Source organism: Dermacentor andersoni, chromosome 9 (genome assembly GCF_023375885.2).
Source record: "Dermacentor andersoni chromosome 9, qqDerAnde1_hic_scaffold, whole genome shotgun sequence".
NCBI lineage: Eukaryota > Metazoa > Arthropoda > Arachnida > Ixodida > Ixodidae > Dermacentor > Dermacentor andersoni.
The window spans coordinates 119,558,585-119,584,650 of NC_092822.1; the positions used below are offsets into that span (position 1 = coordinate 119,558,585).

Below are 26,066 nucleotides of genomic sequence, written 5' to 3' on the forward strand. Positions count from 1 at the left end.
TAATGGATATGTACATGCAGATACAACACACATTATGTTCAATGGCTGCTGAGTCAGAGATTTGACTTTACTACTTTTAAAACGAAACTACTATTTAAGCAGGCACGGTTTAACGAGGTTTTACTGTGCCATATTTACTCTATTGTAATGCACGTTTTTTTTTTCGTAATGCAAGTTTTTTGTTCATTGAACTGTACACTGATCACACTCAAATATAATTTACAGAACTGACCACTTTATTCTAAACCCCATAATTTTTCGTGTTGCAATGGCAACCTGCACCTCTTGAGCCTCGATCCCATCCATTTATGGTCCAAGTTAACCAGTCACAACTTTTTTTTTTGTTGTTCGAATCAAGAACATTTTTGCTGTGACTGACGTTACAGTTATGGTGGCACAGTACCCTGCAGCCTTGCATGCTTCAATGCCATTCATATGCGACGTTAGTGATTCGGCTCATTCACATGCCCGTTTTGAGAAATGAACAATTTTTGATGGCCAGGGACTTGGCAAGCTCCACCGCGGCTTGGCAATTCGATGTCAACAAGTCAGCAATTCGTGGATGGCGGGACCCATGGGAGGCTCTTTAAATGCAAGGCAGGATGAACGGGCTTTGTGTACATAGTAGAGACCTGGTACTGCCCCCGACTGAAATGGTTGTGCTGTCTTTTAATATGTGCATAATCTTAAGTGAGCTCAACCGCACAGAAGATTACTTGATTCTCTGACAATAACTTTCAGAGAGTTTTGCTTTCGAGAGATTTTGCTCATCCTGGCACCGAACCCTTCGAAGTATACAGCCAACGGCACCCTGGGCACCATGCCATAGACACTTGTCGGGTTACACAAAATTTCGCAAAAGTGAAGCTACTTCCAAAAGTGATCGCCCTAGAATACCATCCAAGGAAAGTTTTGCCTCCTCCTAAGACATTGTAAGTGAAGAGAACACTTCCCAATTGAGATTCTTTGTAAGAGGTGCTATTTCTCTGTCCATGCATCTCGCGTTATATTCAGTTTTATTTTTATTTTTTTCAGATGAATGAAACCCCTCGTTTTACAATCACAGTTGTGTTACACTCAAGTAAATACAGTGACGCATTTTAGATTGTCAAGAGAAGATGCGAAAATTATATAATTACTGCAAGCCCATCTGGGCTATGGTTTTGAATGAACAAATGCTGAGAAGGTTTGCACAGATCTTACTCGTATTCATCTTCACTTGGGCAGAGAAGAATGGTGGTGCCGATGGTAAATTATCTGGCTAAAAGTTGTTTGAAGTATTTTGAAGCAGTTTCAACAGGAAACATTGCTTTGGTGAAAATAGTGCAGGGTGAAGAGGTACATCATGCGCAAAAGTTGTTTAAAGCAGCATACTTTTTCGCCATGAAAATGAGGGCATTCGACTGAAATCTGCAGGACTGTCAGCTGCTCTCCAGATTTTATCCAATACAGTAGTTCTATTCATAGTCCTATTCGTTAGGGGGGTGAGGGGGCAATGTTAAGCAATTATTTGTGGATCATTAAGCGCAGTTCCATTTTCTGTTTGTTTATCCCACTCCAAGACCGTCGGTGGTCTCTAAGCCTCTGAAGGACAAACAGCATGTCCACTGGTTGGTAACAATTAGTAATCACCTTTGGTCGCTCGACACCTTTTGGGGCGAGCGATGGTCTCGCTGGTGCCTGCGCATTCCTGGCAAACGTGGTGTCTGCCGCTGTCCTAGTTGCAGCACTGGGTCGCCCGAGGACTGCCCTGGGTTTGGTGGCCATCGACAGCCGCCCTGCAGGACGCTGCACTGGTGCAGGGCGTGGTGCTACGAGACCAGGGCACAAGATGAGGACAGAAATCGCTTTTGCTAAAAAACCCATGTGAAAGTGGCAGGACATAGGATGTCACTGCAGTCCAAGACCAGATAAAGAACTCCTGTTAAGAACATGCAGGCAAACAGACAAGAAAAGATGAACAGGAAATAGTCTCGGTATAACACAGGTATGACAAAAATGCAGACGTTTTAGAGAGAAACGCACAAAAACTACTCTGCGAATGAAGCAAACCCTCATTAATTTGAACTCCAATAGTCTCAAATTAACAGATGTCACAATTTTATTTTGCTGTAATGCTAACTTCACACATTTTTCATATAATTTTGAAATATCTTTGCAACCGGCTCCCGATACCTGCAAATCTCAACTGCAAGCATGCCAGGAAAAAGGCACTATTGAAAGGTTTCCGTACTTTGTGTGCAGCTGTAATATCACCAAAAAGTGAAAGCAGAATTTTGTGGTACTGTAAATTTTCACTAAGGATCTCTACCAACATTAGAGCCAGTTTTAAACTCCTCAGATGGCGGGATTCTGACCTTGCATTAGGATCAAACATGGGAGTGTCTTGACAAAGTCCCAGGGACATTCTTACCAACGTGTACAGTTGCGAGTAGCGTGAAAGTGACTATCCCAACTAAGCCCCAAGAAAGTTATTGCATCCTCAATATCCTCAAAAGGGATGCTCCTAGCATACCGAGCATTTGTCACGAAGTTAGCACTTGCTGGCCCCACTCTCTAAGGGCTCTGCTTAGTACGTGCGTGGTCAGCGAGATTATATCTTTGCGATTTCAATGATCTCCGGAACCATTTCCAATTTTTACAACTTTGTGTTAATGTTTTAGTAGAGTATTGCCCCTATACTGTATGTATATGTGAAATAATCCCAAACCGTAGTCTTGGGTTTCCAGTTGTCCCTAAGAAAATGAAATGTGGCCCCTCGCATTGAAACAATGGCCATTGCGTGAAGAATGTGAAATTGTTGGTCGATTGTGAATTTGCTCTCAGGGAATGTTTGTCCAGTTACGATCACAATTCATTTCAAAATGTCACTCTGCACATACATAAATGAAAAAGTTCGCAACTTTTTTTTCCCAATAAATATTAGTCGAGAGTGAGGCGCATGTCCCATTTCTACTTTCTTCAGTCTTTGTCCCAGGAGCCCTGGCGCCACACAATGAAACAACAGCCAAATTTACTAGCTCACCATTTCTTTTACAATGCATGTACAGTTGAGCCCCACAATAATGAAATCAGAGGGTTCTTGCAAAATGACCCAGCACAGATAAGGAATGCATCGCAAAATGAAGCTTTACGGTCAAAATTCCATTAGCCTGCTTTAACAAAGCATGAAGTGCATCCCATGCATTCCCCTTTGACGATGCCACTGCAATGGAGCGGTATTCCCAGTCTATCACTTTTGAAAACATGACCACTTTAGCGAAATTTCACATAACCCATCACAAGACTCGAAGCTACAGCGTTCCACTACTGCAATATTGTTCCTCCAGTGCACGCTATCACTCTAGATGCCGACACATCCGGTGTGAAGCACGAAAGCGATTGTATCTCGTAGCCTCGAAAGCGATCGACTGAGAAGATGGCACCTTTGCGTGAATTTACATCCAGTGACACAGGTAGATAATCTGGGGTGTAATGTTCTGGCAGGCCTCAGTGACTCAAGGTTGCAGTTTAGAGCCTTTTCATTGTCGGGTGATACAAAATGCGTTCAATCCTATGCACAGGATATGAAAATATTTAATTCTGGCGAGAATTGCAGCATCTCCAGCTTTCCTTACTGCGGACCAAGGAGTTCTCTGACTGGACTGTTTAGCAAGATGCCCAGCTGGTCATCGCCAAGTATCATATGAGGTCGAGACACCCTGCCTGTTCAGGCACATCAAAGTTGCTGGCTGATCGTCTTGCCTGAATGACTGGACATCTTCATGGCGCCACCACTAGCCCTGCCCTATAGATGTAATGTACCAGATTGACTGATGTTTTGGATGCCTTGACACAAAATATAGAATTTAATGTAGAACTCTCAGGAGCTAAACACATCTAGCTGCTGAGAAAGCAATCAATGTTTTAATCATTAAAAGAAAGAAAGAAGAATAAATGGGCAGGAAGCATCGAAGGATGACCATCAAAGTCCAGTAATAGCTTCCTGGTAGGCCTCCTAAGCCGCGCTGCTGTGTACACTTAGTGGTTAGCTCTCTTGCTTAATGCTATGGGTGCTGTAAGGTTGCACATCCTTAAAGACCAGCCCAGATTAGAAACCACATTAAAGCCTTTGCAAGAATACATATCCTGCAGCGATATATCAGGGTAGGTTTGCCGTGTTACACCTTTGATTATACCGTCTATGGGATCAGAGAAGCTTTGGCTACATGGTCCTTGAGATCAGCTAATTTCACTATTACTTTTTTAAGCATCGGCCTGATTTGCTCGGCAAGCCAGCTATCCACGCAAAGTGGGGAAAGGGGGGGCCAAAAGAAAGCTGCGTTTTAAAAAGCCGATTCAGCAGTTTCTAGCAATTCAGCAATTCACTAAAGCGTTTTACTGTCAAGTAAAGCTGGGGGTGCAGGAGGAAGGCAACTCACATGGGAGGCTCTTGCGGACCACTGCTGTACCCTTGGTAGACTGCTGGTGCAAAGAACAGCTAGCTGCCATGACCATGGTGGTGTCTGCCTTGGCAGAGGGTGCCTGCACACCCAAAAGGAGTCATTGTCGGCTGATGTAGCCATGGAGCTTGTCCATTACACTCCCTGGAAAGAAACCTGGCACAAATGTGAAAGCGAGCATCTTAAAGATGCATCTGGAAGCGGCCCGATAAGGAAGCCCCCCAGGCATGAGTAATTGTAACCAACCAGCCATGGCGCCGATAGTTTGCGAGAGCAGTTGGTAGATGCGGCCAATCAGACCAGGCACGTTAGTGTGTTCGTTTGTGCACACGTGGCTTTATCATCCGATTCTGCTGCAGCCTGCGATTGTTGAGCCACTACAGAGACTCCCTCTCAAAAACGCAGTGCAAGTGAGAACATACGTACGAAAGAGGCATCCAGTTGGAGTATGTGTTGGGGTAAACAGGGTAAAGAGTTCTCCGACTGGACTCCCTAAGAGACATCCTGAACCGCCACTCGTGTACGTACTATGTGAAACCGAGGGTGCCGGGATGTAGGTGGTTCAGCTTGTCCCGCAATGTGACTTAAACTACGACATGGTCGCACAGCACAAGTATAAAGCTTTCTTAGATTTAAAGGGGCCCTGAAACGCTTTAATGACTAATCACGGGATTGCCTCACCATTAAACGACATCGTCGCACAAATATTGTGCAAAAAAAATTAAAATAATAGACTGAGTGGCCGTATCGTATTGATATCCAGCCTTCTTGCTTTTTCGTCCGCTAGCGCGCTGGAAGCTGCACAGGGGAGAAGCCAAGAGGGCAAAGCCCCAGCCAGAAATCACGGTGATGAAAGGGCTGTAGTCACAGCACCCTGTGACAGCTGCGGTAGACTACTCAACGCAGCACATCACTCATCTCGAAGACCACGCAGGGCTGACACAGCGTCGAGCAGTGAGAAGATGAAATTTCCATTTTTTTTAGATCGCAGACGTATGTATCACGCTTCCTCTTCATAGCAATATTTTGAATTTAACTCAAATGAGCAGTAATTGTATTATCGAGAATGTTCTCGTGACTACGAAATCGGCCAATAGCTTTTGTGGGTTCAGCTGCTTGCGATGACACTGCACGATGGCATCACGAAGCGAGAGTAAGTGACGATTTTGGCACAAGGTTGTAAATTCTTTGTGGCATGCAGTGCAGTAATATTTGGCTCACATGTTCACAACAGCCTCTAAACACATCGGCAATCTTTTTTTTTTTTTTTTACTATGTTCAAGAAGTGTTTCAGGGATCCTTTAAGTCCTCATAAAAGTGCTTGTTCTCCTGCAAGACATCTTGCACCTCATGCTAATGTACTTACAGGGTATGCCAAAAGTTCCCACGTGCCCTAAAGGTCAGTTGTACAAGAGTCCATCAGCACTATTTAATTCTGTTCTAATTATTTAACATCCACCCAGAGGGCACTGTTGGAGTGCGGGGACATTCTGACCACTACAAGTACAACAAAAAAAACAAAAATGAGAGGAAAGTAAAATCTAGTAGAAATTAAACAAGTGCTGGTTCACCAGTGCTGCGCTGCTATTTGCAGTGCCTGCTGCTGGGCCTCGACAGCTTTCAAGCCCTGTTCTATGGCTTTTCATTTTAAGGTCCTTATCTGTGTTATGGTCATGAGAACAAACAAACTTCATGTCATTGTCAAGTTCCCCTACACATTTCAGAGAGCCCACACACTCGCTGAGCACATAGAGGAGATCAGGGTAAGAACGCACAAGGACCAGCTCAAGTGCTTCAGTAACACAGCACACTCCCGGTGCGTTCTCTTCACAGACGAGGCTGCACTCAACACCAAGCAATATTCAAAAAACCTAAATTACGGGGCTGAACATGCCATGGCTGCACAGTAGGTTATGATGAACGCTGTAGCAGAAGAGTGCCAAAAAAAGAAAAGATGTTGACCATCCGGCGTTCTTTAACATGCACCTCAGCACATGAGTGTCTTTCCATTGTGCCCTCACCACGGTGCACAGCTCAAGAGGTTGGGGGATCAGCAGCAGAATACCATAGCCATTGACACACTATGCCAGGCGTGCAAGCTTACCAGCAAGAAAATTATTTGTGCCCCAAGGATCTTTCCAATCGTCGACAAGCAGCGCACTCACACTTGCCTGTTTCTTTACCAACTCCGCTGGGGGAGCAGCTGGGATGGCAAAGGTGGTCTCGGCTACGTCAACAGGCGACCCATTCAAGGCCGCTGTGTCGGCCGTCGGGGATTCTCTGGCGACAACAAACGACTCCCCAAGAGCCACCAATGGCTCGGATGGAGAGCCTGGGCAAATACAACACTTCGTGTCAGCTCTGTGTCACAAGAAACAAAAACATGGACATAAAATGTATTTCAATCTTGCCTTGAAGTTCTAAGTTCACCGTTTCAGGCAATACAACTGTATTCCCCACGAGGAAAGACTAAAGGAGAATCTAGCCTATCACCAAGCAGTGTACAGTGAGTAATGTGAAGGTTAATGTAGTCCTATGTTCTTGTTCATTGAAAATGAAGGCCTCTCCAAGCAACCTCCAAATATTCATCTTGTGCCAGCTGACACTCTCTTAGGCCTGCGAATTTCCTTATGTCATCACACCACCTAGTTTCCTGAGGCCTTGTCGTCCACCCCACTACCACTTTCCTTCCTTCGACACCCATTCTTTAACTAGTAGATGACTACTTATCTGTCCTATGCATTGCTTGTCCATTTCTCCCTCTAAATGTAAACTAGAATATCAGCTTCAACCATTTGCTCTCTAATCTACACTACTGTCTCCCTGTCTCTGAAATAATAACATCTTTTTTTCTGTTCCATTACTGACTTTACAGTCCTTATCTACTTCGTTATCATTTAGACTTCAATCTTGAGGGTTAATGCTTGAAGGACGCACTAACTGAAGTTTTAAACAGTAAAATGAGAGCTAAACAAGATATGCATAAAGCATAAGAGTGAGCAGACAATGCAGAAGTGCAAGCAGGCATTGGACGAGGATCAAGAAGCAACGGCAGGGAACTGACCTAACCGCACATCCCTGCTTTCATTTGATTACCTCCTTTTCGTTGCCCCATTTTTCAAAGGTACGAAGAGCCAGCAAATGGCATTTCATGATCTGTCACATCTATATGAGTCAAATCTGTCGTGTGCATGAACACAGCTAGATGGCACAGCATACATCACAATGGTGGCTGGGGAGAACCAATCGCCTGACATGTTGGTGAAAAACGCCCTCCCGTGCTAGCGGAACCAGCACAATGCCATGCTAGGCAAGTTGTACTTATGACCTAATAAACCATTAGGTCAACCTCTCTACGTCTCGTACATAACATGCACTAGCACTGCCCATGACAAAGGCAGTGCTAGTGTATACCGCATTTATTTGAATATAAGGCAAGGTCTTTCTTTTTCAGAATCCTTAGCCTTGCAGTCACCCTTCACCTCCTATGCGAGGCTGATAGACTCAGGCAGTATTTTAATATGGTGGTGCCAGCACCACATTTCCGGCGATCCAGATTTTCCGTAGCAACAGAAATTGTAGGAACCAAAAAGCCTTGACAGGCGAGGCAGTACCATATTTTTGCGTGCGTATCCCGGACAAAGACTTTAAAAAGAAGTTTACGGTAAAGGCAGGGTGTGGGTTGCATGCGAATTTCACTTAGAGATGCAACTTAATGACAGTGCAAATTTCGCCTTATGATGTGGCTTAGAAGTTGCGAAGTGACGCCTCAAGGCAAAGTTCGCACATAACTCACGTTGATTATTCCGGGAGTTTTATTATTTGGCATTTCAGGCAATACCCGCAGATCCCGAATAATCTGTTGACTACTCTATGTAGGCCAATAGTGGAGTCTTATTTTACTTTGTTTATTTTATTAGAGTTCATACTTAGTTCTTTTTTCTCGAGTCCCCAAACTGCACCCTTACCTGAATCGTAGCCGCCTTCTAATCAAATAAATTTGGTAATTATTACATGCAATCCAGCACATACCATTGCATACTAGGTGTGTTTGCCAAGAAGCTACCTTACAAGCTCAGCAGGGAGAACTGTGTACAGGAATAATGCAGGAATTACATTAAACACAGCAAGTGCGGCTTGAAACTTCTTAGCCTAGATAAATTCACAGTGGCCAGTTGTGGAGGAGCATCACTGAGAAGAAAGACTTTAGGGTTTTTGCAAAAAAAATTTCCAACCAATGCATGACCAAAATTTCAGAGCATGAAATTTGTCAAAAAAGTAAGGGTGTACGAATACAAAATTTTTAATTTCGAAGCAAATTTGAATAATGAAAACCAAGCGAGAATTGAAACGAATATTTTTTTGAATAACAGATATGGTTTTGAAACAAAGCAACTTTTTTCACCAACCATGAAAGAAAAAAAGATGAAGCCTATTGTATAGCAAATAACACCCGGGAAAATTATGCTTTCTGGTCAACAACATTCTCTAGCACGACACTTGGCTAGACAGCATCACAACTGCAGTTATTTAATATGAACAAAAGAAAGCTCCTCAACATGTTCAGAAAGCAGCGACACCCACCTGCATGTCACAATTCCTTCAGACACCAAAAAGGTCTGCTCACTGGACACAATAATGTCTGGTATAGGCAGGTATCTCTTAGCAAATCAAGCCAACAGCCAGCAACACCCAAAAGTTTATCATTCACCTATCTTTTTACCTGTGCTTGTGGTAGTGAAAATTGCTGCTGATTGATGAGCTTATCAAAATCTTTCCATACTGCTGACGTAGAAGGAGCCTCATCAGGCACTTTCGTTGTTGAGGACTTATCTGGGTTTCTTGGTGTTCAAAATTTCCTTGCTTCTTCTAAAGCCAGGTTTTCTAATCCAGTTTGCCACTGAAGCATCCTGGTGGTACTCAATTGCTTTAGAACAAGGGTAAAAAAACATTGCCAAACTTGCTACTTGGTCAAATTTGTAATTTGGAAACTGCACTTAGCCAGATTAGTAGCAGACAGGCATTTTCACCTGGAAGCTGGTGAAGAGGCAACACAGTGTGGGTGCTTGAGCTAATAGCATCGAGTAGCCATAAGCAGCAGCAAGGGTCTCGTGACAGCGATCCCCTCTTACTTTTAGTATGCTTTACTGCACGACCAATATGCCTCACCGCATAACACCGCTGTACTGAGGCAAAGCTAGCTCAAAAACTGACAATGGCAATTTTGGGGGGGTTTGAACATTTTGAATAGTAAGTGTCTTTCAAATTGAGTCGAATACTCAAACTCGATATTTGAAGTTTCTAACATTCACACACCTGTGCAAAAAAAAAAAGAACATTTTCTCACAAATTCACCAGTCGGCATGAAATTTAGCGAAGTGATATGATGGTTATACAGGAAAGCAACGATTACTCATTTCAATTAGACAGAGGATGAATTTGCAGCAATGAAATTATGTTCAATTCATTCAATATTTTAGAACAATTCATGTTATTGCTGTATTCATTTCGATTTCATTTCATTTGTGCCATCATACAGTACTGCTTTGTATTACTACTTTGCAATATTGTACCGTAACATTTGTACGGGATTATCTTGTATCATTTATCAAATTTCAACACACGATACTATAAGCATTTGTTAAGTCCAAAAGTAACCGGCCATTATGGCCTTCCATATTCGCCTCATCCCTGCTCATCTTTTTCTTAGTCACGTGTTTAGACACAAACACTATGGTACAGCCAAACCCATTTGTAACAATACTCTACTAACAAGAAAATTGGATTGTTGTAACAGTCACATGAAAAAAAAAAAAGCACAAATTGCATGAACTATTTATAAAGTTCACACACAGTAGGAGGTCCTATGATTCAAGAACCATAGGCAGGACCTCGAATGTAATAAGCAGCCGCTGCACTGCGTAGTAAGCGGTTTACTATAGAACACACACAAACATTCAATGTTCCCATGCGGCATTATTGGCTATAAGAATTAAAATTTTGCTAATGGGCCTCTGCGCTGAAAAGAAAAGGAATGCGGAGTCCCGGAGTAGAAAGAAATCTCGAGCTGCCTTGCCACACCCACCTTTATGTTGTGCACCCCACCTTCGTCGGCAAGAGGGTAGAAGACTGACGGGAGAGCGATGCGCAAGGCCAGCAATGCGATGCGTTGTGACGAAGACATGCCGCACGGGGCGAGAGGCACAAAGGCTGGTGTGGCCAACAGCTCGCGTTTTTCTTTCCTGCTTCGAGGATTTGCATTATTTTTTCGGCAAGAACAGCAAGTATCGAGATTTAATTGTTATATGCGAAAACGCAACGATGTAGTAAATGGTCTATTTTAGCACAGGATAAGAAATGCCAATGTATGAAAGCCTCTAATCCTACAGCTAGAATAGAACTGGCAGAACTTTCTAAGTTAATCAACAAGCGTAAGACAGCGGACATCAGGAACTATAATATGGATAGAATTGAACAGGCTCTCAGGAACGGAGGAAGCCTAAAAACAGTGAAGAAGAAACTAGGAATAGGCAAGAATCAGATGTGTGCGTTAAGAGACAAAGCCGGCAATATCGTTACTAATATGGATGAGATAGTTCAAGTGGCTGAGGAGTTCTATAGAGATTTATAGAGTACCAGTGGCACCCACGACGATAGTGGAAGAGCGAATAGCCTAGAGGAATTCGAAATCCCACAGGTAACGCCAGAAGTAAAGAAAGCCTTAGGAGCTATGCAAAGGGGGAAGGCAGCTGGGGAAGATCAGGTAACAGCAGATTTGTTGAAGGATGGTGGTCAGATTGTTCTAGAGAAACTGGCCACCCTGTATACGCAATGCCTCATAACCTCGAGCGTACCGGAATCTTGGAAGAACGCTAACATAATCCTAATCCATAAGAAAGGGGACGCCAAAGACTTGAAAAATTATAGACCGATCAGCTTACTGTCCGTTGCCTACAAAGTATTTACTAAGGTAATCGCAAATAGAATCAGGAACACCTTAGACTTCTGTCAACCAAAGGACCAGGCAGGATTCCGTAAAGGCTACTCAACAATAGACCATATTCACACTATCAATCAAGTGATAGAGAAATGTACAGAATATAACCAACCCTTATATATAGCTTTCATTGATTACGAGAAAGCGTTTGATTCAGTCGAAACCTCAGCAGTCATGGATGCATTACGGAATCAGGGTGTAGATGAGCCATATGTAAAAATACTGGAAGATATCTATAGCGGCTCCACAGCCACCGTAGTCCTCCACAAAGAAAGCAACAAAATCCCTATAAAGAAAGGCGTCAGACAGGGAGATACGATATCTCCAATGCTATTCACAGCATGTTTACAGGAGGTATTCAGAGGCCTGGAGTGGGAAGAATTGGGGATAAAAGTTGATGGAGAATACCTTAGCAACTTGAGATTCGCTGATGATATTGCCTTGCTTAGTAACTCAGGAGACCAATTGCAATGCATGCTCACTGACCTGGAGAGGCAAAGCAGAAGGGTGGGTCTGAAAATTTATCTACAGAAAACTAAAGTATTGTTTAACAGTCTCGGAAGAGAACAGCAGTTTACGATAGGTAGCGAAGCACTGGAAGTGGTAAGGGAATACATCTACTTAGGGCAGGTAGTGACCACGCATCCGGATCATGAGACTGAAATAACCAGAAGAATAAGAATGGGTTGGGGTGCGTTTGGCAGGCATTCTCAAATCATGAACAGCAGGTTGCCACTATCCCTCAAAAGGAAAGTGTACAACAGCTGTGTGTTACCAGTACTCACATATGGGGCAGAAACCTGGAGGCTTACGAAAAGGCTTCTGCTGAAATTGAGGACGACGCAACGAGCTATGGAAAGAAGAATAATGGGTGTAACGTTAAGGGATAAGAAAAGAGCAGATTGGGTGAGGCAACAAACGCGGGTAAACGACATCTTAGTTGAAATCAAGAAAAAGAAATGGGCATGGGCCGGACATGTAATGAGGAGGGAAGATAACCGATGGTCACTAAGAGTTACGGACTGGATTCCAAGGGAAGGGAAGCGTAGCAGGGGGCGGCAGAGAGTTAGGTGGGCGGATGACATTAGGACGTTTGCAGGGACAACATGGCCACAATTAGTACATGACCGGGGTAGTTGGAGAAGTATGGGAGAGGCCTTTGCCCTGCAGTGGGCGTAACTAGGCTGATGATGATGATGATACAAAGATTAATGGTGCATCAGCTGCTCCTTGGTAATATTCGATATACTGTTAAAACCAGTATTGTTATAAGTTGGTTTGACTATTGTATTATAGCAGTAAAATTTGTATTAATACAATAGAATCTCGTTAATATGATCTCATTTGACACGATTTCCTGGCACCAACGTTTGCAGTTAGAACACAAAACATGACCCGCTGCAGTGTTGCTTTTTTTTTTTACATGATCTTTCAGCACCAACATTCAGTATATGACCAAGCTACAATCCTACAATATATATGTTTTCCAGCCACTAGATCTCACGTGAACCAGAAAAGGTGAGAGGCATGCGCGCTTGGGAGCAGTAGGCACATGCCACGGTAGCTACGCCGCAATACTTGACCGCCCGTTTCACATGAAAATGCCACCATGCACTCAGTTTTCCCATTTTGGTACCAGCAAATCCCACGGGTCATCAAATGTTGCCACTGCAGCCAAACAATGCGGTAGGCATCTTCACCTATGTTTCATGGCATGTAGCATAAGAAGCAGAGTGCACATTTTTTAATAGGCAACACCTCAAATGCGTCGAGCTGCAGGCAGTGCAAAGTGAGCATCATGTCTCCCTCTGGCGGCATCGTGGCATCATATTTCTGCATTGCCCACCGGGTTGATTTCACTTCGGTTTCCCATCGCAGTCAACGCACACCTCGGGTCACGTGGGCCCCACGAACGCGACGCTCATCAGCTTGTCGTTCCGCAGCAATTATCGCTGAGTGGGCACATCAAAACTTCATGTCAAAACGTTCCGCTTGAAGAAGCTGCTTACGCAGACCCAATTCAAGGAGCGCAAATGTAAGCCTGCCGAAGCCACAAAATCAATGCTAGTCCCGGGGCCCCACTAGGTCGGTGTGCATTGACGTATCATGCTGCAACTTCCTACAATGCTTCACATTACATAGATATTAATTACAGTCAAGTCTGCTGAACATATTAAAGACAGTATTACGTTTTCCCAGCAAGTTTCTTCCTGCGGTTTTACACAAAGCGTATGAACGAGATTTTACTATACTATGTACAGCTCCTGTAGTACCGATGCACTGTATTCCCCCCTCCCCCCTTTTTCTTTGGTGTAGTAGTACACTTTGAAAAAGAAAACGTTCTCACAAACATGAATGATGAGGACATACACAGGTGCTGATATATGTCTGAATCCGAGTACGACGTATGTCAGCGCATGTCCTCATCATTCATATGTGTGCGAACATCTTTGTCTAAGTGTGCTGCTTCACCAAAATCACAGATCACCAATCAGCCCATCAGTACTTGTCAAGTATTCCCTTATTTCTAATTTATGCCCTCCCACTACTTATTCTGATAAGAGTTCAGTTTTAACATCCTGTAGTTAACCCCCATCCCCCCCACACAATACCCAGGCTCTGTGCGCTTAAGTGTAAATTCATTAAAAATTTCTCAGATTCTGTGCTCTGAAAGCTTTCGCAGTTTAGGGTAACTCCAACAAAGGAAAGAGTACTTCTGTTAGAGCAAGTTGATGTGACATACTACAAGTTTGAACAGCGTGAAAAGAGGACAAAGACATGTACACACAGAGCCAGCACTGTAATACCAATTGAAATACTTTATTTGGAAAGCCCATGCTTTCATAAATGTTATCCCTTCACTTTTGACAACATATGCATTTATTGTTGAATGTTCATTTATTGCAACTGCTTCTTCGTTGATCATGTAGTCTCTTTCCCTTTTAGTAATTTTAGCGTCTTTTTTTATTTCATTGGCAGGTATACCTGGGTTCACATGTAGTGTGGCTCTATATAGGTAGTTTATGTACCTATGCCAAAACTGTTATCCTGAGACAGCTCCCTGCTATCGATAAGGCCTTGTGTTAAGTTTAGTATGTTTGTGGCGAAGCAGTGTCCCACAATTTATTCGATACAGGAACACGTTTTGCCTTCCATTCAATGATAAATGCATACCTTGTCAAAAGTGAAAGGATGACATTTAAAAAGCATGGTCTTTCAAAATAAAATATTTTGCCAGGTAGTGCAGCATTAGTCCTGTGTGCGCGTGCATCTTTGTTCTGATCTTTTCGCTATGTTCTAACTCGCAGAAAGGAAGGAGCCACAGGAAAGAAGGCAGCTGCTCACTGTCCAGGTCGCCGTCGTCCAGTTTCACATCAACGTGGTGGCAGGAACTGTCGGCCTCGCAGTCTGAAGCCCAGACGTGGGTTTCGTTGTTCGTGGCAGAGGAACAGGTCTTGTGCGGTGCGTCGTCGGCCAATACCTCAGCTGCACCCTTCCCAGCCCTACAGAGGTCAAGTGCTTCATCATGGGTCACAAGGCCTGGGCTTGAAGGCATGCCCCCCGAACCACTGGGCAACCCACCAGGGATGAGTGTCCCAGGACCGGCCATTTCGCACTCAGTTGGAGGGACATCTGCAGGACATGGCGACGGGCAAGGAGACTTCGCTGGGATGGCACACACTGCGTGCCCTGTTCCATCTACCGTGTCAACAGTGAAACTTGCCCCAAAGGCAGGGGCACTTGGGGATAACACCAGTGGCGTGCTCGTTCCCAAGGAAATGGCTCCCAGATGCTCTTCCGCAAAGGACAGCAGGTTTTCAGTCCTGGAATTTGAGAAATAATGCGTTTTACCCTTCTCATCGTAACCATTATGTAGTGGAATGCCAGCAGACAGGAAGGAAACCAGACAAAAGTGAAGAAGAAACAGACAAGGGAACAGGAAGGATGCTAGACAGGCAACCAAAAAGCATGTGTGGTAGCACCGCAAATCAAGGTAATCACACTTCGTACACACGATTACACTAGAAAGCAAACCTCTTTATCAAGAGCGCAAGCCTACACTTGTCTAGACCTAGCATGTAAATATGAAAGGCTTCTATTATCTTTCTTTCCTGTTGAGCCTTACCACTACATAACGTCATGATGTACTAAATCACCTAACATGCCACTCCCATGAATGCGTCATAACTAGAAACAAACACTGTAACCATGAGTGGGTTGCACACGAATGCTGGGTGAACACGTCGCTGGAAAAGTGCTTGTGAAGATTTCATATTTTAAATTGTTAGCTACATGGTAGAAAATTTCCGCAGACGATCCTTGAAAGGTTTGTTGATGCAGACATCAAGTGGCTGCAACTGGCCCGTCATGCCGCCCGGTATGACAGCGAGGTCCGTGTTCACTTGGGCAAGTGCAGCCTTCATGTTGTCAGTCAAGTGCCCACGGTAAGAGTCGACGACAAGGAGAGAGTTCTTTGTCAAAAGGGCTAATGGACGCCGTCGCCACACAATCTTAACCCACTCTTCCACCATCGCACCCGTCATCCATCCGTTCTCATTTGCCCGCACAATGACATTTCTTGGGAAAGTTTCTCGAGCAGGCAGTGTCTTCCTTTTAAATATCATATAAGGAGGGAGTTTATGTTCATCAGCTGTGCAGCGCAGCATCACAGTTGCGCGGTGCTTCTCGTAGCCTGCACCTCCTGCTTGGTGCCATCGCGATAACACCACGCTGCACACCTATACGGCTGACAGGACACAGGTCAAAATGGCAACCTCGCTTGTGTATGGTTGGTTACTGGCACGGCCAGTAGTGGCCGAGATACAGACTTTTCTAGATGGCGCTAGCTATGCACTATATTTAGCAGTTTCAACTAAAAACTGGCGTGTTTTATTAAAATCCTCGAATCTAAGCCGACCCAAGAGTTTTAAATACGATTATTTAAAAAAAAAAAAAAATTGGCCTAGATTCAAATAAATACGGTATTGTTCAATTCATTTGAAGCCCCAGTGGTGGGCAGTCCGTTTCTCCACCAAGCTTTATATTTTAAGAATGTATTTGAATAGTTTGCCGAGCTGGAGACGTAAAAGTGTGCGCCTAACAAGTTGGCCTGGTCTTGTAGTGCTGTTTGTGTGCTTGGACATGTAAGTAGTGGTATTGTGTATGATGAGTACTCTCCTTTAAATTTTCTCACCTGGTCTCACATTTGTTTTGATATGACTGTACTATTAACTGAAGGTATGTATTTTTGCCATGATGATTTCTCTGCCTGTCTGAATAAATTGTGTTTTGGCCTGTTCAAAGTTTAAAAGGTTGCTATAGGTGGGGTACCTCCATAGGATTCCCCAGGCCTTATTTTGTTTTTTAGCTTTATTACACTTGTTTGTCCACCAGGGATTTAGCTTTTTGTGCACAATATCAGATTACTGGAGTGTTGCATTTTCTGCCGCTGATATTATGACCTCAGTGAATCTTTTGTTGAGCTTGTGAACGCTTAGTTCTGGTGAAAAGACACTTCCAGTTTCGCATTCTCCATAAAAACCGGCCAGTCAGCAAGCTGTAATTTCCACCAGCGTGACCTAGTGCCTAAGGTTGGTGGAGATAAGAGCGATGAGTGCAGGTAAATGATCACTGCCATATGAAGTACCGAGGGCTTCCCATTTAAGATCATTAAAAAGAAGAGATGGTGAGCAAAAAGCTAAATCTAAACAACTAAAAGTGCGGGAGGTTGGTAAAAAGTTGGTCGGTGTACCTGAACTTAAAAGGCAGATATCATTGGACAAAATAAAATCTTCAACCGGCTGCCCTCTTTGGTCAGTTTTGACGCTGCCCCAAAGAGTACAATGAGCATTAAAATCCCCTACTAAAACAAATGGCTCCGGTAAGTGATTTGTTAAATTTTCCAATTGTTTAGTAAAATGGATGGGGGGTGGAATATACAGTGAGTAAATGGCGATGGTTTTGAGAGACAAAATGGTGACGGCTGCGGCCTCTAAGGATACATTCAATTGGACATTTCAGGTAGGAGTGCCACCCTGCACAACTATAGAGACTCCTCCTGACAAATAGCCTGAATATTCGCAGTCCCTTCGAACAAAAGTGAAACCTTTGAGAACTTGACTATTTTTGGACCAAGATTTGTTTCCTGAAGACACATTGGAACTGGTAAAAAGATGTTGATAATGTCTGATGTCACCTATATTGTGTACGAGACCTTTACAATTCCACTGTACAATGAGAGCCATGGTAGCGAAATGAAAAATGTACTGATGTGTGTGAACATGGAAACAGGAGACATACAGTAGGGAACAATACACATTTGATGGACTGCAACCGTTCAGGTTACCTGTCCCTTTTTCGGTGCAGTTACAAAAAGCTTGTCCTTCTTAGAACGCTCAGAAGAACACTATTCCTTTGGCATCGATGACACCAAGGTTTTGGAGTCAACCTCCATCACCTTCTCTGAGGCGCTGAATGGTAGAGAACCAGGCGCCGAGACACTCATCTCCGGCCTTGGCGTTCGGTTTAGTCTTGGGGCCCACGGAACAGTAGCCTGCAGAGCTGTCTTGGATGATGGTGACAGCCGCTAGTGCTGCCACCAAGGGGGCGGTTGGAGCTGCGAAGTGAGCACCTACTGTGACCCCTGTAGATTCCAGAGACCGATGTGGTGCTGCCCCCTGCCATGCCACATTGGCATAACTTATTTTAGGCAAGAGTGAAAGCCTCTTCCTTGCTTCAAAAAAATGAAATCATTTTACTGCGAGGGCAATCACCTTCATCAAACTGGGACATAATCGTGAAAATGCTGGATGATCCCCTTTGCAGTTTACACAGCGTGGGGGAGTATTACAGTTTTCAGACGGATGGTCGTAGACACAGCACTTCGCGCATATTCTTTGCCTCCACATGACAGTGATGCGTGGCCGAACCTCTGGCACTTGAAGCACCGCCTCGGGTTTGGTATGTATGGTCTCGTGTTAATTTTCATATAACCTGCTTCAAGTGAACTACGCACAATACTCGTACCAATAGCAAGTATCACGTGTGCTGTTGGGATCTTAGTCATTTTGCCAGGGTGCTATTTGTACCTTAATGACGTTTTGTTCTTAGAATCCTTCAAGAAGCTCTTCATCACTAATGTTCAGGAAATCTTTCGATATTACTCCCCTGCTCGGTTGAATGAGTGGTGTGCAGCAATTGTCACGTTAATGTCAGCGATAGTGGTGAATACAGCGAGTTTTCCAAGTTGATCTTTCTCTGTCAGCTCGAGGAGGAGGTATCTGCTTGCCACTGTCAAGGCTTTGTAGTTGGGTCGAATCGTATTAACAAGGCATTTTGATACTAGAAACGGTGACAATTTTCGAACAGTCGTGTCGCCTTCACTGTGAAGGACGTGGTACTTTGGGAAGGTCTCGTCGTTTTGTTTTTAAAGAAAACTGAAATGTTGCTTCAGTGCACCCTCTTTTCGAAGGGTGATCTTGAAGGAGGGGAAAAGAGTTTGCTATCCAATCCTTGGGAAGTTCGGTGGCAATGGTGGCCACCCATCACCAAGCCCAACAAGGGGACGCTACAAGGTTGAAAGAATACCTGGCCACTGGTCGATCTGGAGCGGGTTCGCACTTTCCGCTGGTTGTTTCGGATCAACTCGCTCCATGCCGGATCGTTCTCACTTGCTCCGCCACCGAGGCGCAGATTCGGGCAGAAATAGCTTGCATCACTTCCATTTTCAAGCAAAATCGGTATCCAGTCGGTACGCACAACATTGTGCTGCATTGCAAGATGGCTGCATTCGGTGCTGCGGTAGAGCTCGTGTTTAGCGATGAGAGCTCGGACAACAGCGATTACGAGGTGATGAAGGTGCTGTAGGAAGCCTGCTATGCATGTTGTCCATGCACAATCCTTGCGGGCGCGACATGAAAATGACGGATTCCGCCTGGCTTACTATGCCTCTGCAGCTAGCACAACTTTTCGGTTGAAAGCAGCACTATAGTGTGCCATTACGATAACGCCACGCTGCACACTGATATCGTAGAACCAGCTCCAATATGACACAAGTCAAAGCGATGACATCACTTGTCTGCTTCAGTTGGCTACTGGCCCGGCTAGTAGCGGCTGCTATGGCGCTAGCCATAGACCATATTTATCATTTTCAGTTACAAACGGGGGATTTTTTATAATCCTGGAATCTAAGCCGACCCTAGAGTTTTGTATATGATTATTCGGAAAAAACTATCGGCCTAGATTCGAATAAATACGGTATTTACATGTATATACACTATACGTATACACACACACATATATATATACACACACACACACACACATATATATATACACACACACACACACACATATATATATACACACACACACACACACATATATATATACACACACACACATATATATATACATATACACACACACACATATATATATACATATACACACACATATATATACATATACACACACATATATATACATATACACACACATATATATACATATACACACACATATATATACATATACACACACATATATATACATATACACACACATATATATACATATACACACACATATATATACATATACACACACATACATATACATATACACACACATATATATACATATACACACACATATATATACATATACACACACATATATACACATATACACATACATATATATACATGGTTACATCTCAACCCCACCGAGGGTGTTTACTGAATGTTTGCCACGTGTCAAACCACTGCACCTCCTGTACAGATGTCAATGCCACGTGGACAACGACTAAAAGCGGTCACCCCACCATTACCTGGAAACCCGAGAAAAGGACGAACGAGGGGGAACCACGGCAACGAATGGATCATATCATCAGCCTGGTTACGCCCACTGCAGGGCAAAGGCCTCTCCCATACTTCTCCAACTCCAACGGTCAAGACAGCATGTAAACCGGTTGTTGCAGGGTTCCATGAAAAGAACTCGGCCACCCTTCACCTGCAGACTGAGCGAAGAACGAGGGGGCAACGACAAACGAATCAGGTGTCGCCGAATGATTTCTTTCCACAGATTCCAAACAATTTTCTTCGAGGCGGAGTTAATGCACGTTATGGGAAGCACGGGCATGGTATCGCAGCGGAGTTAACGATGGTGATTTGCTGCTGGACAGTCTTCAGATTCCCTAGTCTGTTTGCCTAGGGAAGACGACGGGATTAAGAGCAGAGACTTTTCGAGAGTGAAGACTGAGGGTCCTGATGTGAACCAAGATGTTTAACTTGCTCCTGTGTGACTGGAGCCGTGTATCTAAGCTAAATAAACCTTTTTTCCTTCATTTTCTACAACCTGAAGTAGCAGTTGAATGGGCATGGTGGATTCCATGCCCTGAATGCCACCCTAGCCACAACAATATCAAAACACACAAAGAAGAATCTTAGCATGTGAATTGTAAGAGCCGTGACATGTACTGAAGACCAAATCTACGCAATCTATGCCCAACACAAGCCAACAAAGGCTAGGTTTTCAGCCATGGACCTCGCAATAGATCTAGCTCTTTCTGTGATAATCCTATTGATGGAGCACTAAAGTATTTCAGTAATAGAAAATTGAAGTCTGTTATGAAGAAGTGGAAAATTAGACAAAGCTGTCGTCGCTACAGTGGCTGCCAAGCACCAACCAGGTGCATGTCATACCTCGTCTGTGTATCATATTTCCCCCTTTTCGCTAATCAAATCGAGTTAAAAGATTGTACTCGTGTTTGTATAGCCTCCTGCCTCCGAACCCTAGTTTTTGCAAAAGCCTACTGTCATAATTTAGTTGCTTGTTTCGTGCCTATTTAAAGTCGCCCAAACAGCAGCAAAACGAGAGGCATAAGGGTCACTTACGATGTGTCTGCATGCTCACGAGCCTCCTCTTCCTGAAACAGCTTGCAGCGAAGTGCGCCACTAGTCTCGAGCTCGGGGCTCTGCAGGGTGAAGTTGACAAGAGTGATCTGGCGCGTGTCGACCAATGGCGTAGTGGCCAGCTCCTCCAAATTCTGCACGATGCGCTGGGCTTCCCGCAACACCATCGAGCTGCTCATGGGCGGAGACTCGGGCGTGGCCAGCATATTCCCAGGAGGTGCGCACGAGAAGCCAGGTGCCTCCTGCGATGGGAATACAGGGCACTGGAAGCTAAACGTACAATTCACACATCACGAGGACGGTTGCAGTAGTTAGTTCGTTTGGACTGGCTGATACAGGTGCACACAAAAGTAATCGGAACATGGGAGCTGTGGCCGAACTGCATCTTGACACCCTTTAGCAGCCTCAAGGCTGCTGGATGGCACTTGGATTGAAGTATTATCACAGGCAGGCATGCATGCGCAATTCCTTGCTTCTATGAGCCACTAGAGGGCATTGGGATGCAGTTCTACCAGAGCTCCCATGTTCCAGTTACCTTTGTTTGCACCTGTACCTTACTGAACTTCAGGGAAACAGCACTTGAAACAGAACGCTGACGAGAGGGAGGGGGGGGAGGCCAACAATTTTTTATTGCATGTCAGCATGAATACAAACTGGAACAGGGTGTCTACCAAGTTGACATTTCCAAATTCCCAGAGTTTTCCAGTTTCTCCCCGAGTTTCGTTGCAAAATTCTCCGAGTGACAGAACTTTGTTTTATGTCAAGACGGGCTTGACACCGTGTCACCCGATGCTGTCAGTCTCTAGTAAGCAAGTAAAAAAAAAAAACTACTTAATGCAGTTTCAATAGTAAGGAGTAGCATTCATTTTATTCAAAAAGAACAGAAGGGAGGGGTTAGTAAAATGCACAGCGAATAAAACATCTTCGAAAAAATATAGTAAGACCCATTACAGATCAAGTCGAACATTCTCAAATACGAATAAAAATGACATACAGAAGCAAATATTTTTGAATATGAGCTATTTCTATGAACTGATAGCAAGCTCATTGGTATGAGGCCCGAAATTTGTTGCAAGCGAGATTCTAAACAGCTGGTAAGGAAACCTCAACTGTCCCGAGAATTTTGACACACTCTCACCGTTTTTTGAGCTCAAGCTCCTTCAAAGCGGCGGCGGCACGCTTCCTTTCTCCTTCATTCCTCAATGCGTAGGTCCTTTCTTTTCTTGTCTTCTTTCTTTTCTTGTCTTCAGGATGGAAACCGGCTATTATGATCCCAATTCCAAAACCAGGTAAGCCGCCGACCAACCTTGGCAACTTCCGACCCATTTCCCCAACGTCAACGTTGTGCAAGCTTGCAGAGAAAATGCTAGCTACACGACTGTCGTGGCGGCTAAAGCACCATGGTTTCTACCACTCTGCTGAAATTGGCTTCCGTCCATTCATAGGTACTGAAGATGGGCTGGCCATCTTCGCATCCCCAGTTTTATCGTCAACTGGCAGCCACACTGTCCATACTGTCCTCGCTATGGACGTGAAAAAGGCATATAACAACATCAGTCATGCTGCCATCTTGGCTTCAATTGACATGCTGCATTTTCCCGCTAGAGTATGGAATTTTGTCAAATCTTTCCTTGAAGACCGACACTTTGCAATCCACCTCAGTGACAATGCCATCGGCTCATTTGTCCCTCTTCACGGCGTACCCCAGCGATCGTTATTCTCACCCACATTATTCAACATTACTTTCATCCCACTTGCACAGCGCTTACACGATGTACCCGACATAAAGTTCTTTTTGTACGCTAATGAAATCGCGGTTTGGAGCACGCATCGTGACCTGCAGACTCAAGCCATGCCCTTCAATCAACTTTAGATATTACGTCGACTACACTTCTTCGGTCGGCTTTAAGCTTTCTGTCAGCAAATCTGATTGCATGTCAGTCGCCAATCGCTGGGGCCAGCGTAAACTCTCTGCAACACCCATTCTTCATCTATCTGGAACCCCACTTCAACAATGGTCATCTACAAAAATTCTGGGTCTGACGGTCCACAAGTCGGGAGCCAGAAATGCCTGGCTCTCCAGTGCTAAAAAGCAGGCGATTCAGATGTGGGGTCTGATTAGGTGCATTGCTCCTAAAACGGGCGGCGCCCGCTCATATGTTGCGCAACAGTTGAAGGCGGTAGTGCCCAATTCCAGCATTTCACGAGGGCACAATGGGATTGCCTTGAAGCTGTTAATCGCGAGGCAATGAGGGTCATCACTTGCCTTCCCTGCATCACCCCGATCGTGGCTCTCCAAGAGAATGCACAGCTGGACACACTAGATGAGCTGGTGCAGCAGTGACGTGATGCTCGCAGGCTTAAGGCCAGCCTTTCACACAGAATGTGTGCTCTCGGGGCTTACGCTTTCTTCTACTCCCTTCTACCACCACCAGTTATGCCTCCCTGGAGTTTTGTACAGCTGAGCGATAACAAGCCAACCGATATACGTTGCCCGACATCAACTCATGTGGCAGCGTCCCTTCATGACCGAATTGTAGCTCAAGAAGCCCACCTGCCGCTTAGGTTCATCGTGCTTTCAGCAAGCATTCAGGACAAGCATTCAGGACTGTGAAACAACCACTGCACTTTACTGCCCTTGCGCACCTGCCCTTAACAAGATGTCCCGGTTTCAACTTGAAGAGCCTCCTTCCTCCTTTTGTGCCGAGCTCCTTGCTGTTCGAGAAGCATTGTGCTCTGTGGCTGCTTTTCCCATGGTCCTCACGGCCCGCATCATCATCCGCACTAATGCCCTCCAGGTGGCATGGCTTCTGCGATGCACCATTCGCAGCCCTGAAATATGTCAACAGATCCACCTTCTGGCGGCACGCATCCTGCAGCCAATATCTATCGAGTGGATCCCACACGACCTTCTGAGCTTCCAAAACTGTGCGGATTCTGTGACCCATCTAGCGACCTATACATCGGCACTGCTTCAGGTCCTTCACCGAGATGATGCCACCCTCCTTTCAATAAGAAAGGAGCACCTCCGGCGCCACAAACATGCTCTCATACCTCCATGTGCAGTAACCCTCCTGCCGCGGTCTGACCCATGCAGAGGAGGTTGCGCTTCGGAAGATCTGGGACGGGGTTGCCCTCACTCCTGCTGCGACTCGGAAGTGGCCGCACTTTCGCCAGTTATATCCTCGTCCTGGGTGTCCAGTCTGCAAGTTGCGAAATGCTGCAGCCAACATCCACCACCTGCTGTGGGTTTGCCCTGCAGTGAAACCGACGAGGCTATGGCCCCTCACAGCAGTGGGAGTTTCGCCGCATAATCCCAGCGATTACACTGCTTGGACGCAGGGACCACATTATCGATCCCTCGTGGACTTCAGTAGATCCGTAAATCTTTTTTCGTTCGTTTATTCTTCGTTATTTGGCCGCATCCCATACCCCTGATTGCCCCGAGGCATTTACCCTCGTATTAAAAAAAAAAGTCAAGCACACAACAGTAACTTTCCTTCCACAACTTTTCTGCCAGCGGACAACACTGAAAAGTGTAGCAGCACAACTACACTCTTAATTTGAGTGAAACAGGGAGTACTTAGGTGTGATATCAATATTGAAGTACTCTTCCCTTCAGCATTTTCTTTCCCCATTCGAAATGCTGCTACGCCATCAGGCACCTTTCAGTGTAGGCAGTAGTATATTCAAAAAGAGGGCAGGAGGTCTAATGCAAACTCATAAAAGCAGCTTTTTCGAGGGAGAGCAAATGTTGCTGTTAAGTTGGCCCTTCACTTTGCAAGTGCTGCAATCATGTAGACTATTCTTTCATTTGTGCAGTGTCTTTTATTTTGAAAGCATGTCGAACACATACTTTTCTAAGTATTTCGTACTCTGATACTTCTCGAAAACAAGTGTTTTGTACATTGGAGTATATCTTAACATGCCTGCAAATAGTAATGGTTGAGCGGCCCTGGGTGACAAGTTTCGTGAAGAAAGCGCAGGAAGCACGCAGCGAAAGGCTCGCTACATGCGAGCGAACAAGGCAGCCACTATGCAACAGCGCCAGACAACTGTGTGCGCCTATGTGACATGCATCTGGGCTGCATATTAAGTACACCACAGCCATACGACGGAGGGGTGTTACTTGAAGTGTGCGAGACACGCGGCTGACAAACGTCACCTCGAAGGTCCAGTCGAGAGCCGCAGAGTGCATGACAGAAATGGTGTTCTTGCACTCGGGCAGCACTGTTCCAATGCGGGGCATGTACCTATCAGCTTCAACATCATACCTACAGATGCATGCCTAAGTTAGCTGGCGCAGGTGTCAGTACCTTTTACAGTGCGGTTGCACGTAATGGGCCACCTTCAATGGTCAGGCGGCGCAGCAATCGGCTCAGCCATCAGCGCCACTGTGTCAGTTCCGCAAACACTGAGGCGGCCACTGCTACGGAGGCTAGTTTGAAACGCATCGGTCATTTTAAATTGTGGTTTTAAGGCAATCGAAAATATCGAGGCCCATTTTGGACCACCGATGCTTGAGAAAGGACGCCAAATTTACGACTACAACCATGTATATCGTGTCAAAGAAGTAAACAGCACGGATATTGCAGCGAGGTGCTTAAAATAAATTATGGGGTTTTAAGTGCCAGAAGTATGATCTGATTATGAGGCACGCTGTGGTGGGGGGACTCCAGAATAATTTGGACCACCTCGGGTTTTTTTAACATG

General features: G+C 44.8%; 1 protein-coding gene across 1 annotated transcript in view; it reads right to left on the reverse strand.

The window, feature by feature from the left end:
• The window catches only part of LOC126529653 (uncharacterized), a 46,818-nt gene extending 22,297 nt beyond the window's left edge, over positions 1-24,521 (reverse strand). The window contains exons 1-6 of the mRNA XM_055069931.2: positions 24,408-24,521; positions 21,336-21,595; positions 14,785-15,263; positions 6,614-6,774; positions 4,422-4,524; positions 1,633-1,811 (exon numbers count right to left, since the gene is read on the reverse strand). Of these exons, the coding sequence (XP_054925906.1) occupies positions 1,633-1,811; positions 4,422-4,524; positions 6,614-6,774; positions 14,785-15,263; positions 21,336-21,595; positions 24,408-24,446 (1,221 nt within the window). The 5' untranslated portion in view covers positions 24,447-24,521. The remainder of the gene's footprint in view (positions 1-1,632; positions 1,812-4,421; positions 4,525-6,613; positions 6,775-14,784; positions 15,264-21,335; positions 21,596-24,407) is intronic.
• Between the last annotated feature and the right edge of the window lie 1,545 nt (positions 24,522-26,066).